Genomic DNA, 13048 nt, shown 5'->3' on the forward strand with positions numbered 1-13048 from the left:
GGATAAGATAATGGTGTTACTGCATTCTGCTTTTGTAAACCCACCTATCGTTGTGGGACTGGGATGAAGTGGTCTTTTTATTACTACGGGACAGGAAATAAAAACAACTGAGGGTTATAAAGCAGTTTTCTTGCCCAGCTATGAATTCCATAGATAATTATGACATACACCTTTGATGTCCACCTTTTTAAATGCTTCTTTTAGTTCCCTTAGGCACAGCTTGTTGTTTGGCTCTAAGGATGCCCTCCTGCTGGCAGTGAGAATAAACTCATTTAATCTATATAAGTCTAAGTTTTTGATCTTTCCCAGTGGATTCAAACATATACATACACACATACATACATATATATGTATATGTTTGTATATGTTTGAACATATATATGTTTGTATATACATATGTGTGTGTGTATATATATATACATATATATATATGTGTGTGTGTTTGAACATGTGTGTGTGTGTGGAGAGAGAGAGAGAGAGAGAGAGAGAGAGAGGGAGGGAGAGAGAGAGAGAACAATTCTCCACAAATACCATTGAGTTCATCTTGTGTTGGTTATGGGACCTGCCCTTAGCGTGGTTTGAGTACCCAGTGAAGACGCAGTTGGAGAAAACTAATTTTTCACTTGTGGGTGGTTGTTGATTGGAGGTAGCTTCTGGATTCAGGATGGGGGCTTGCTGTGGTCTCTGTGAGTTCATACGTGCATCAGCCCTATTGTGTCTAGAAGGCCTTATTCCCTCGGTGTTTGTCTTCCATCCCCATCCTGGCTCTGACAATCTTTTCACCAATACTGCAAAGTCTCTGAAGGGCATGAAACCTATGGACATATCCGGCAGTGTTTGGGTGACACTCACCCCCATGCCACTGTCTTGTGGATGTGAATGCTGTTCCCTCCCCCTCTCGTCTAAGGTTAGAAATTCCTTGAGAGTAGGATTCACTTGTGCTTGACTCAGAATTCAAGTCACCCCTACTCTGCATTTCATTCAGGATTGGTAGATACAGGCTAACTACATGAAGGCAGTAAAGCACAGGTGTGGTTTGCGGTTACTGGGAGCAATCGAGTGGAGGCACATAGGTAGAAAGAGGGATTGGAGGGACTCGGGGGATAGTGGGAGTAGAGGAGTGGGGCTCTAGAACCGTGTTGCAATGGGGAAGTAAGCAGAACACCAGGGAAGTTTTTCCACACTCTTTTTAAGGCCCTATGGCCTTTCCTGACAGGTTTCCTTATTCGGTCCCCACTGGCCCTGTTTAAGCCACTTTGAATTTTTTTTAATTGCAAGCCTGGGAGTTCCGATTGCAGGACTGGACTCTCCTGGGAGACACTGGCTTCACATCCCTTGCTTAGTGTCTGTGTTAAAGTACCTGTGTGGGCAGTAGGGGAAAATTCTGGGACTCAAGTGAAAGACAGGTGTCTTGTAGAAACTGTGCAGGCATGAGTGGTTGAGCTCCGATGTCTCCAGGCTGAGGCTGACACTTTTGTTCACTATTTCTTTGACTAAGTCTCTCTCTTCTCCTTTTTCTCTGCTTTTGTTTGGAAGGAGCAGTTATCTGTCTAAGCCATACCATCTGAATTAGAGTGATCCAGAAGCTAATGAGTCTACACAGTCTGGCTGAGGGTTGGTGGAGAGGTAACTGAAGAAGGAGATCAGAGCTAGGGGCATAGATATCCTCTATCCCCTCTCCACCAGAAAATGCAACAGGAGAGTGATGAGATAAATTTGAAATGAGAAGTTTCTCCAAAGGGCATTTCTGCCAATGTTCGCACCCGACAGGAGACCCACCCAAAGGTGAGTGAGGGTTATTCCCCTTAAGATGACTTCTCTCATCCTAGCAGCTCTTATTACTGGCTGATGCTTTATTCCTTCATTAGAATATGCTTATCAGTATTTCTTCTGCCTTAGGTTGTCTGGTACTATTAGAATGACTGTTTTTACTTTCTTCTTTTTAAAAGGAAGAGATTTTTAGTGTGATGTCTCTCCTTTTGTTCCCCAAATAACATTGAAAAGACAAGTGGCTTATTTTATGTTTCTATTTCTAAGAAGAAAAAAAAGGAAACCATTACATAAGAAACCAGGTTGTTGTTTTTTTTTTTTTTTAAGGTTAGTCTTAAGAGGGAAAAAACATGTGAAATTCTAGGGGGAAAAGTCCTGAGTTGTTTTGTATATCAAACAGTCACTCAACAAATGTTTACTGACATCATAACACATATGCCAACAATGTCACAGGAGTCTGGGAATCTTCTTATGTCACCAGTCATAGCTGGAAACGTAGGTCATAGTTAGAGAAGCAGAAGCCAAATTATATAAATAGAATGCAGCATGTGCTGTGATTTTGCCTGCTATAAAAACTCAAGGCAGGAGTGGTGAGGGATGGTGGAAGGATTTCATGCCTCCGTATTCACCGTAGTCATCACTGAGAAGGTGAGCAGAATGAATGAGAAAAGCTTACCCACGAGGAGGGAAGAATGAGTGTCTTCAAAGGCTCCGGGACTGCGGTGAGCCCATTTTAGGGGAGGAGCCTCAGAAATAGTGAGTCAAGAGAATTCTAGGGAGCACTGAAGGAAAGGGCTGGGTGGTGATGGAGGGATCATTGGTGAAACTCTCACTTTTCTTTCAGAAACACGTTGGGTTTTGTTCTTTCAGGAGAGGGTCCACTTCAGTGTTATGTGTCCATATACTGGGGCAAGAATCAAGTGCACACTGGGTGGTCCGTCAAATGTGAGGCCACTGCTCTCATCCAAGGGCAGTGTTCATTGTGTGACTGGGTAGGAGTTTGAGTTCAAGAAATATTTTGGGGGAAGGCCTGATCAGATAAGAAGTCAGTGGCTTCTGGTGGTTGGGATATGTGCTTGGAGAAGGAAAGGAATCAAAGATGGCTGAAATTGTATGACTCAGACAGCCAAACTCACCAACTAACTAACACTGAGCTGAGAAGGAAGCAAAGATGGGTCTTTTTCTGGAGAAGACTAACAGTGGTTCCATTTATCCACCTTAGGGAAAACTGGCCAATTGAATTCAAAGAAACCATAAAAGACGGAGAAGTGTTGCTTATTAGTTCACAGTATAAGAGAGTTAGGATGAGGAAGAGGGGCTGGGAGTCTCTGTGGCTGAATGCCTCTATCAGTAGGACAGAAGGTTCTCAGCACACAAGAGGAACTTCTGTGAGCACTAAAGAAGACCTAAGTTATTTTTCCTGGTTGAGATTAAGACTAATACATCTAGGAAGGTGCTTTAAGGCTTTAGAGACAGTAACTCACTCTTATAGAAAACCTCATTCCTGGGTATTGTTCAGAAGAATACCTAGGCACATCTTCTGGCACATTAGACATGTGTTCTGTGGAGAAATGGATGATGTGTCAGCTTCTTGATCATTGGTCTGATGTAGCTCATCCTAATTTAGCGAGTTACCTCAGATCTTTCTGTACAATGAGCCAGATGTCCTAGGTAATTGTATCACTTCACTTTTGCATTGAGTGGTCTAGGTAGACACCAATACACCAGCACAGGAATGTCCCAGAGGTGCAACTGCAGTCCATTTGTGAAGGACTCCTTATATTTTTATAAATAGCAGAGACTATTTCCTACATTACTCGTTCATTTTCTCACCAAGAAAGGAATCATGTAACAAATCACTGTGCTCAGATTAAACAACAACAACAACAACAAACAAACAAACAAACACCTCTCTGAAATCAAAAGAGGGGGATTTCTGCTTTTGGAACTTGGAATTTTCAATCATGTATTTCATCTGCATTATCTTATTTAGCCAGCCATATTCACTGAGGTCATGCTATGAACTAAATGGCTCCCCTAGGCCCTGTCCGGATGCTACTGTAAACAATAGATGATATTTATATCCCAGTGAGATGATACAGACATTAAAATAGAAATAGAAGCATTTATGCAGTCAAATGAGATAAGTAATAAAAATTAGATCAGGGAAGGACCTTGGAGGTGTAAAATACTTAAATTATATATATATATACATATATATGTATATGTATATATATGTGTGTATACACACACATACACACACATATAGGTATATATATATGTGTATATATAATTATATATGTATATATGTATATATATAATTATATATGTGTATATATAATTATATGTATATGTATATATATGTGTGTATATATATTATATATATATGTATATATATGTACATGTATTATATATGTATATATAGTTATATATACATATATATAATTTTATATATACACACATATATATGCCTATGTGTGTGTGTGTGTGTGTATGTATGTATGTATGTATATATATTTCTAGAGAATCTGATGCTTAAGCAAGGATGGGGTGGTTTAGAGATAGGGATCTGGGTAAAGAGCCTGCCTCAGAGACAAGTGATGAAAAATGCAAGACCAAAGATGCAGATGTGTTCAGTTTGATTAAATTCAAGGAAGCACAATGAACATCAGGGAATGGTATGAGCTTCAAGACACTAACTAGTAGGTGCAGATATGCGAGTGTGTGCTCATGTATGTGCACATACATGCATGGAGGGTCTTGTTTGTCTGCAAAATCTGATTTATATTAGACTAGTTTGGGAAGTCATTGATATACTTTCAGTAGGAGTTTTTTTAATCACTTCACATTCTAATAGAATCATACAAACTATTGTGAAAATAGACTCAAGGGGTTTACTAACAGAAGTTGGGAAACCATGAAAAACTATATACATATATATATATGTGATATATATATATATATCACATATATATCACAATGTAATTGCTACATTGATAGTGAGGATAATAAGATTCTGAGAAACCTTGACTTGAGAATCAAGAAGCTTTCAGATGGCTTGATTCTTGATTGAATGGTTGAAAGAAACATTAGAATAATAAAGGTTCTAAGACCTTTGGCCTGAGTAAAATAAAAGTTCAGGAAATGAAGCCAGCCATGGAGACTCACACCTGTAATGCAGCACTAGGAAAGCTGAGGTAGGAAGATTGCCTTGAGGTCAAGGCGAATCTAGGCTGCATAGTGAGTTTTCTGTCTAGCGTGGGGATTGGGGCAAGACCCTATCTAAAAAATAAAAAACCAAATTAAAAAACTAACAAGACTGAGGAATAACCCAGTTTTTATGTCATATATATTTATACATATATGAATACACACATATGTACACGCACATACACATATAAATATATACATATATACATATATAACATATGTGTGTCTACATGTATGTATGATACATGTGTGTGGATGCATTTAGAGGCCAGAGCAGGGCATTGGATCTCTTAGAGTTGGAGTTACAGACAGATGTGCACTGACTAAAGTGAGTTCTTGGAACTGAACTCATGTCCTCTGAAAGAGCCACAAATGGTCTTAGCTACTGAACAACATTTCTCCTGGCTCCCATCCCAAAGTGTTTACCACAATTCTTCACAATATATAAGTTCTCTTTTGCATAGGAATTAGACTCAGGAGTGTTACATTGTGGTCCCAGCTGTTTAAAGTCAGTGCTGTATGGTAAAGCCAAGATACTACTGGCTGAAGGAGGATTGTCCAATAGTTCCGTGACTCAGCAAAAGTAGATTCTATCATTCTTGGTATTGATGTATACAAATATAAGCATGAAACATAGTTCTATCAACTTGCAAAGATTGTATTGTGTGTTGAGGCACGTGAAAGACCATTGTTCTGTATGTTACAAAGCAAATGTTAATTTGGGGTGAGAAAATTTGACTTGAGGATCAAAGTTTCAAAGAATCAAGATACAAACTGTATCTGACTGAAACAGAAGGATTCAGAAACAAAGACATCTCGTTTCATCTCAGAACTTCTCTGTGTCTATTTCCAGGTGACTGAATCACTGAGCCATGGGAATATGGCTGAACGAATCATCTATAGATGGGTTCATCCTCCTAGGCATCTTCTCTCATAGCCAGACTGACCTTCTCCTCTTCTCTACGGTTATGCTGGTCTTCACAGTGGCACTCTGTGGAAATGTCCTCCTCATCTTCCTCATCTACACTGACTCCCGACTTCACACCCCCATGTACTTCTTCCTCAGTCAGCTCTCCCTCATGGACCTCATGCTGGTCTGTAACATTGTGCCAAAAATGGCAGTCAACTTCCTGTCTGGCAGGAAGTCCATCTCCTTTGCCGGCTGTGGCATACAAATCGGGTTTTTTGTCTCTCTTGTGGGATCGGAGGGTCTCTTGTTAGGACTCATGGCTTATGATCGCTATGTGGCCATTAGCCATCCACTTCACTATCCCATTCTCATGAGCCAGAGGGTCTGTCTCCAGATTGTTGGAAGTTCCTGGGCTTTTGGGATTCTTGATGGAATAATTCAGATGGTGGCAGCCATGAGCCTGCCCTACTGTGGCTCACGGTATGTAGATCACTTCTTCTGTGAGGTGCCGGCTTTACTGAAGCTGGCCTGTGCCGATACATCCCTTTTCGACACCCTGCTCTTTGCTTGTTGCGTTTTTATGTTGCTTCTTCCTTTCTCCATCATCGTGACTTCCTATGCTCGCATCTTGGGGGCTGTGCTCCGTATGCACTCTGCTCGATCCCGAAAAAAGGCTCTGGCCACCTGTTCCTCCCACCTGACAGCTGTCTCTCTCTTCTACGGGGCAGCCATGTTCATCTACCTAAGGCCAAGGCGATATCGCGCTCCTAGCCATGATAAAGTTGTCTCAATCTTCTACACAGTTCTTACTCCTATGCTCAACCCCCTCATTTATAGCTTGAGGAACAGGGAGGTGATGGGGGCGCTGCGGAAAGGGCTGGATCGCTGCAAGGTTGGCAGCCAGCATTGAAAAGGTATGGCCTAGTGCCTGGCTGTGTTGTCTGCTCTTTGCATATCACCGGTAAGTCATCTTTGTTTTGTGATGATGTTTTTGTCTATAAAGAAACCTCTGTTTCTTTATAGATAAAACAGCATCATGCCATGGCCCTCTACCACAAGGATTTTGTAGGGACCACTTCCTATGAACCTGAAACCTCATAAGGAGGGGAGCATTGCTATGCTACTGTCATGATTGTTTGTAACATCCTTGAATTAAAATTACTCCATTTCTCAGTTATTCTTGGTGATGGTTGTCTTTTATTAAGTGCCTACCAAGGACTGGAATTGTCTTATTGAGTTTTATACTATTTAATAGGTAATTTAGGATAAGAAAGGTGGGCATCTTAAATGGGAATTTTTCAGATGGCAGGAAATGAGTCTCTATAAGTACTTGAATATGTCTAGCTCTCTTTCTGTGTTCTAGTAGAGGCTATAGAAACTGTTTTTTAAAATCGTTGTTTAGGGGCCAGTGAGATGGGTCAGCAGGTAAAGGGGCCTGGTTCAAAGCCTGACAACCTGAGTTTGATTCTAGAACTCACACAATGGAAGCAGAGCACCCACTCCCACAAGGTGTCCTCTGATCTTCACATGTATTCCAGGACACATACGTATTTACATACAAACACACACACACAAAAATAAATGTAATCTTACAAGAACATGAGTGAGTGTGTCCCTTATTGGAGTGCTTTGAGATGTGCTTATTGGAGTCCTTTCCCTGTTTCTCAATTCGGTGTTCATCTTTTTCATGAGTTGTAGTTCTTTGCATCTTACAGAGACTGTGACCTTTTGAGACATGGGAGGTGCAGACATTGTTTTCCCTTCTCTAGGCTGTCTTTTTACCTTTAGGTAGTAATTTTGATGCACAAATTTTTTTTAAGATTTTTGTAAAGTTCAGTTTATTTTCTTCTGCGTGTGGTTTTGCCATCATGACTGAAAATCCACCGTGAAATTCAAGGGTATGAATATTGACTTCCACATTTTAAGGATTGATTGTTTTCAGTTTTATATTTAATTCATTGATCCATGTCCAGTCCCTTGTGGTATATACCGTAGGAGCTGAACGTCATCCTTTTTGCATGTGGATGGATATCCAATTTTCCTAATGTCTGTTGAAAATACAGACTTCTTCCTCCACTAAATGACAGTAGCATCCTTGCCAAAAGTCAGTGCGTCATGAATGTGTGAGTTTATTTCTGATCTCGAAAGTTCGCTTCCAGTTTTCTTTCTACTCATGTTTATGCCAGCAGTGCACAGTTGTGATTATTCCCATAAATGATATACTTTATTTTTTAAATCTTGGGTGAATAATTGAATTTACAGCCTGCTCAATAGGTGGATATTCATGTATTCATTGTAAACCTAGCCAACTAGGCTCAAGAGAAGAACCGATTACTGCTATTTTCCTATACACACACACACACACACACACACACACACACACACACATTGAGAAAATCTCTTATGTTGCTCTAGCTGGCTTGGTACTCACTATATAGAAAAGGCTGACCTTGAAACTACAGAGCTCTGTCTGCTTTTGCCTCATGAGTGATGGGATTAAAGGCATTTGCCACCATTCCCAGCCCTCAGTATAATTTCTAACTGCATTCAAATACTTATCCTTATGCTCATCAATAGGTATAGCTGTCATTCCTCATCAAAGAATCTTCCTTTTGCAACAGATGGACATTATTACAGAGGTCCACAACTTGTCAAAATGCAGGCAAGTAAGTGACTATAGGTGCCCAGCCCCAAGTCATCTACTAAGCAACCCCTACACTTAATGCTCAGGAGAAGTCATGGGAGAGAGAATCAAAAGATTCCATGATCTGGAGAACTAGGATTTCTGCTGTGAGGTAGCTGTGTCTCCTAGATATTACAGAGACTATGGTTGCCTAAAAAGACATGCACAGTGACAACGCCAGTTGACATGCCAGTGGGGATGAGGAAATTTCACAATGCCTCACCCCTAGATGAAGAGCTAGAGTCCAACAACGGCTGGTGAGAGTGGAAGAATACGTTTTCTCCAGGGATGAGCTCCCTCATAGGTTACCCAGTTCCACTCTAGGCACAACACTAAATGGACTCAGTAGTATACACATGTCTGTGTGTGTGTGTACACAATTTGTACATACACGTGACAATAAGAATTAAAGATGAAAAGGTCATGAGTTTTAGAGGGAGCTGTGAGCATGGGAGCAGTTTGAGGGGTAATAGAGTGGAGTGGGAATTAAGTGGATATAGTACTCATGTATAAAAATTTTAAAAACAAAAAATTTAAATGAAAAAAAATCAAGCTGATTTAATCTCACAGATGCAATGTTGGGTCAACATGAGCGAATCAATAAATGTAATATAACATACAAATAGAACTAAGGAGATCTATGATCATCTCAACAGATATAGAAAAGGGCCTTGGACAAACTTCAACATCCTTCCATAATCAAGTCCCTGAAGTCACCAGGATGAGCAAGAATACACTTTAACTTAATAATAGTTACATTACACACACACGCACACACACACACACACACACACACACACATCCACACACACACATCCACACACACACATCCACATCCACACATCCAAACATGCATGCACACATATTCACACACACATACATGCACACACACACATGAACATACACATACACGCATTCATACACACACGACATACACACACAACATACACACACATGTCAGCAAAGGGATGACAAACCGAAAGCCTTTTTTTCTAAAGACAGAAATGAAGCAAGAAGGCCACCATCACCGCTCTTCTAGTGCTGTAAGATTTAGAGCAGTAACAGAAGGAAGGTAAGGGATACAAACAGGAAAGGAAGAGATGATATGGTTAAAAGACTGTTAAAAGAGTCTGTCTGCAGATGATATGGTTAGATTCCACCAGAAAACCCTTAGATCCGAAAAACACTTACAACAGAGTAATGGGATGCATAATCAATATATCAAAATCTGTAGCTTTTCTTTTTTTTTTACAATTACCGAGAAAGAAATTGGGGTGGAAGATAAGGTGGGAGAACCCACTCACAATAGCTTTAAAAATATTTAGAAATAGGGGCCAGGGGATGGCCCTGTCGGTAAACTGCTTGCTGTACAAGAATAGGACATGAATTTGGACCCCTGTCTCACACATAAAAATCCAGACACCCCCATGCTCATCTGTAATCCCAGGGTTGGGAGGTGGAGCCTGACTGGTCCCTGGGACTCACAGGTAAGGCAGCCTTGCAGAAGCAGTGAGTTTTAAGCTCAGTGAGAGACCTTGTCTCAAAAGATAGGGTGGTGACTGAGTGAGAAAGATCCTGACACCAACCTCTAGCTTTACACACATGCACACACACACACACACACACACACTCATGTTTACACAAAAAATAAGAATGAATTTAACTGAAAGGAGTCAAAAGACTAACTACAACTAAAACCTTAAAAAACTTTTAAAAATCAAAGAAGATACTAGAAGGTGTAAATATTTCCTGTGTTCATGGATTGGCAGAATTAATGCTATAAAAACCAGCTACTGGGTTCAATGTATTTTCACAGAACTAGGAGGAAAAAAAAAACAATCCTAAATCCTAAAATTTGCATAAAGGACTCTAAATAGCCCCAACAGTACTCAGTGCAGAGAACAATACTGGAGTGATCACAAAGCCTGGGCTCAGATGATGCTAGAATCATACTGACATAACTGCATGGTACTAGCACAAAAGCAGACACGTGAAAGAGACCAGTGGAACTGAGAGCCCAGAGATAAACCCACACAGCTATAGCCAACTAATTTTTGACAAAGGTGTCAAAAACTACATTGGGAAAAAGAATGATCACTAAGTGTGTGTGTGTGTGTGTGTGTGTGTGTGTGAGTGTGCATGTGTGTATTTTATAAGTGCACCTCTGCATGCATGCAGAGACCAGGGAAATACGCTGAGTGCCTACTCTGTCACTCTCCACTGTGTTCATTGAGGCAGGCTATCTCACTGAGGTAGATTGTAATCAGTAAGCCCTGGCTATCTCCCTGTCACTGCCCATCATAACACTAGGATAACAGGTGTGCCTGGCTAGCCACATGTGGGCCTAGGACAGTTCTTTTAACAATGGTGCTAAGAAAACTGGTATTTGCATACGGTGGAATGATACTAGGTCCATTTCTCTCACTAAATCAATTCAAAAGTGATCAAAGACCTTGATATAAGACCTCAAACTCTTACACGGCTAGAAGAAAGGAACATGCTGAGATATAGCATATGTGAAAGTACTCTCTGAAAAAGGCTCCAAAAACACAGGATAAAATCCAACAACTGATAAATAGGAATGCATAAAACTAAACAGCATCTATCTGCATAGTAAAGGAAATGATTGCCAGAGCGAAGAAACAGCTAAGGGCTGGAGAGATGGCCCAGTAGTTAAAAGCACTTGCTGTTCTTGAAGAGGACCAGAGTTCCCTTCTCAGCATCCACATCGGGCAGCTTGTAAGTACCCTATTACTCCATCCTCAGCCTAAGAGATGATGACTTTAACAGCCTTCATAGGCAACTTGTGTGCATACCCTCCCCCACATACCTATGTAATTTAAATTTACAAAGAAACAGTCAGTAGAACAGGGGGAAAACTTTCCTAATTATACATCAGACAGGGAACTAATATCCAGACCCTATAAGGAACTCCTAAAATGAAATACACAACCCCCCCCCAAATCATCCAATCATTAATTGACCTAATAACCCAATAAATGACCCTCAAAAAAAGAGACAAAAGTGGCCAGTATAAATGTAAATAAAGAAAATATCCAATAAAAAAAACCCAAAAAAACCAAAACAAAACCAGCAAAAAAGTGGCCAGTATGCATTTTTAAAGGGTCCAATATTCTTAGTCATCAAAAAATGCAAATTGAAATGTCACCAGGATTTCAGTCTCCCCATTCAGGATGGGCACTGTCTAGAAGACAAATAGCAGCAAGTATTGGTGATGATATGGGGAGGGAGAGCCCTTATAAAGTGCTGGTGGGAGTGAGAAATGATGCTGTCACTCTGGAAGTCTGTATGGAGGTTCCTCAAAAACTAAAACTAAAATTACCATATGACCCAGTTGTCCCTCTCCTGGGCATGAACCTGAAGGACTGAGTCAACCGTCCACGTTTGTATTGCTACACTATTTACAATGGCTGAGAGAGTGAGCAAACCTAGAGGTCTACCATGAGCCTGACAAAGAAATGTGCCACATGCACACAATGTGATCGTATTCAAATGTAAATAGGACTGAGGTTAACTGGAGCACAGCATGCTAAGTGAAATAAACTGAGTTCAGAAAGACAAATATGCCGAGTTTTCTTATTTATTCTTTCGGAATTTCATTCATTATTTTTAGAATTTTCTTCTGTGTCCCCCAACTCCTTCCAGATCCCTACCCACCCATCCACCTACCCAACTTCATAGTTTTTTCTCTCTCTCTTTTAAAAGAAAAAAAAAAAACCACAAAACAAGCCTGGAATCCAATGTGCATTGGTCTCCTAAGCTTGAGTGGGAACTGCCCTGGAGTGTGGTACATATTACCCAGTGTCACTCCATTGAGGATAAATGGGTTTTTTCCACTCCCAGCTACTATCGTTTGTGAATAGCTCCTTGGCTAGGAGAGCGGCAGTGTGTCTACCTCCCCTCCTTTGTGCTGGGATTTTGTTTGCTTGAGCTTATGCAGGTTTGGTGAATGCTCTACCTCCCTCTCTCCCTTCTTTCCTTCCTCTCCCACCCGTGTGTGTGTGTGTGTGTGTGTGTGTGTGTGTGTGTAGATTAACGGGAACCCTGAGAGGAGAGGAACAGTTTGTAAAATGAAGGGGGAGGGAAGAGAAACAGAGAAGGAAGTAGAATTCATGTAGCCGAGTGGTGAATATTTGGGGAGGGGGCAGATGACCAGCCATAGGGAGGCAAGAGACTTCGGGGAAGACAAAGGGAAAAATTAGAAGATACTTGTATTCAAATACCATGGTCTTTTGACAGACTTTAGAGGGAATGAAGGGAAGTGGCACTAGCAACTATACGTTTTAGAACTTACAAGGAGGAGATAACTTGATTGTTACTTAATTTTCACAATGTGGGAAATGCATGGGTTAGGTCACTTTCCCAAGGTCAAACCTAAGTAAGATTCTCATCTAGCTGTGTCTGATATTGTCTGCCTAGCTACTGCTATCCTATGTTTTTTTTTTTTTTTTTAA

At 40.6% G+C, this 13048-nt stretch overlaps 1 protein-coding gene across 1 annotated transcript; it reads left to right on the forward strand.

The window, feature by feature from the left end:
• Positions 1-5844: 5844 nt before the first annotated feature.
• On the forward strand, positions 5845-7058 carry LOC116077573 (olfactory receptor 56). Its single transcript, XM_031352210.1, has one exon. The coding sequence runs from the start codon at positions 5853-5855 to the stop codon at positions 6798-6800; it is 948 nt and encodes a 315-aa protein (XP_031208070.1). The 5' UTR covers positions 5845-5852; the 3' UTR covers positions 6801-7058.
• The last annotated feature ends 5990 nt before the right edge of the window (positions 7059-13048 follow it).

This window comes from Mastomys coucha, unplaced genomic scaffold (genome assembly GCF_008632895.1).
Source record: "Mastomys coucha isolate ucsf_1 unplaced genomic scaffold, UCSF_Mcou_1 pScaffold5, whole genome shotgun sequence".
NCBI classification, from domain to species: domain Eukaryota; kingdom Metazoa; phylum Chordata; class Mammalia; order Rodentia; family Muridae; genus Mastomys; species Mastomys coucha.

Excerpts from the sequence above, each read along its gene's own strand:
- LOC116077573 (XM_031352210.1), top strand. The coding sequence starts at position 5,853 with ATGGGAATATGGCTGAACGAATCATCTATAGATGGGTTCATCCTCCTA.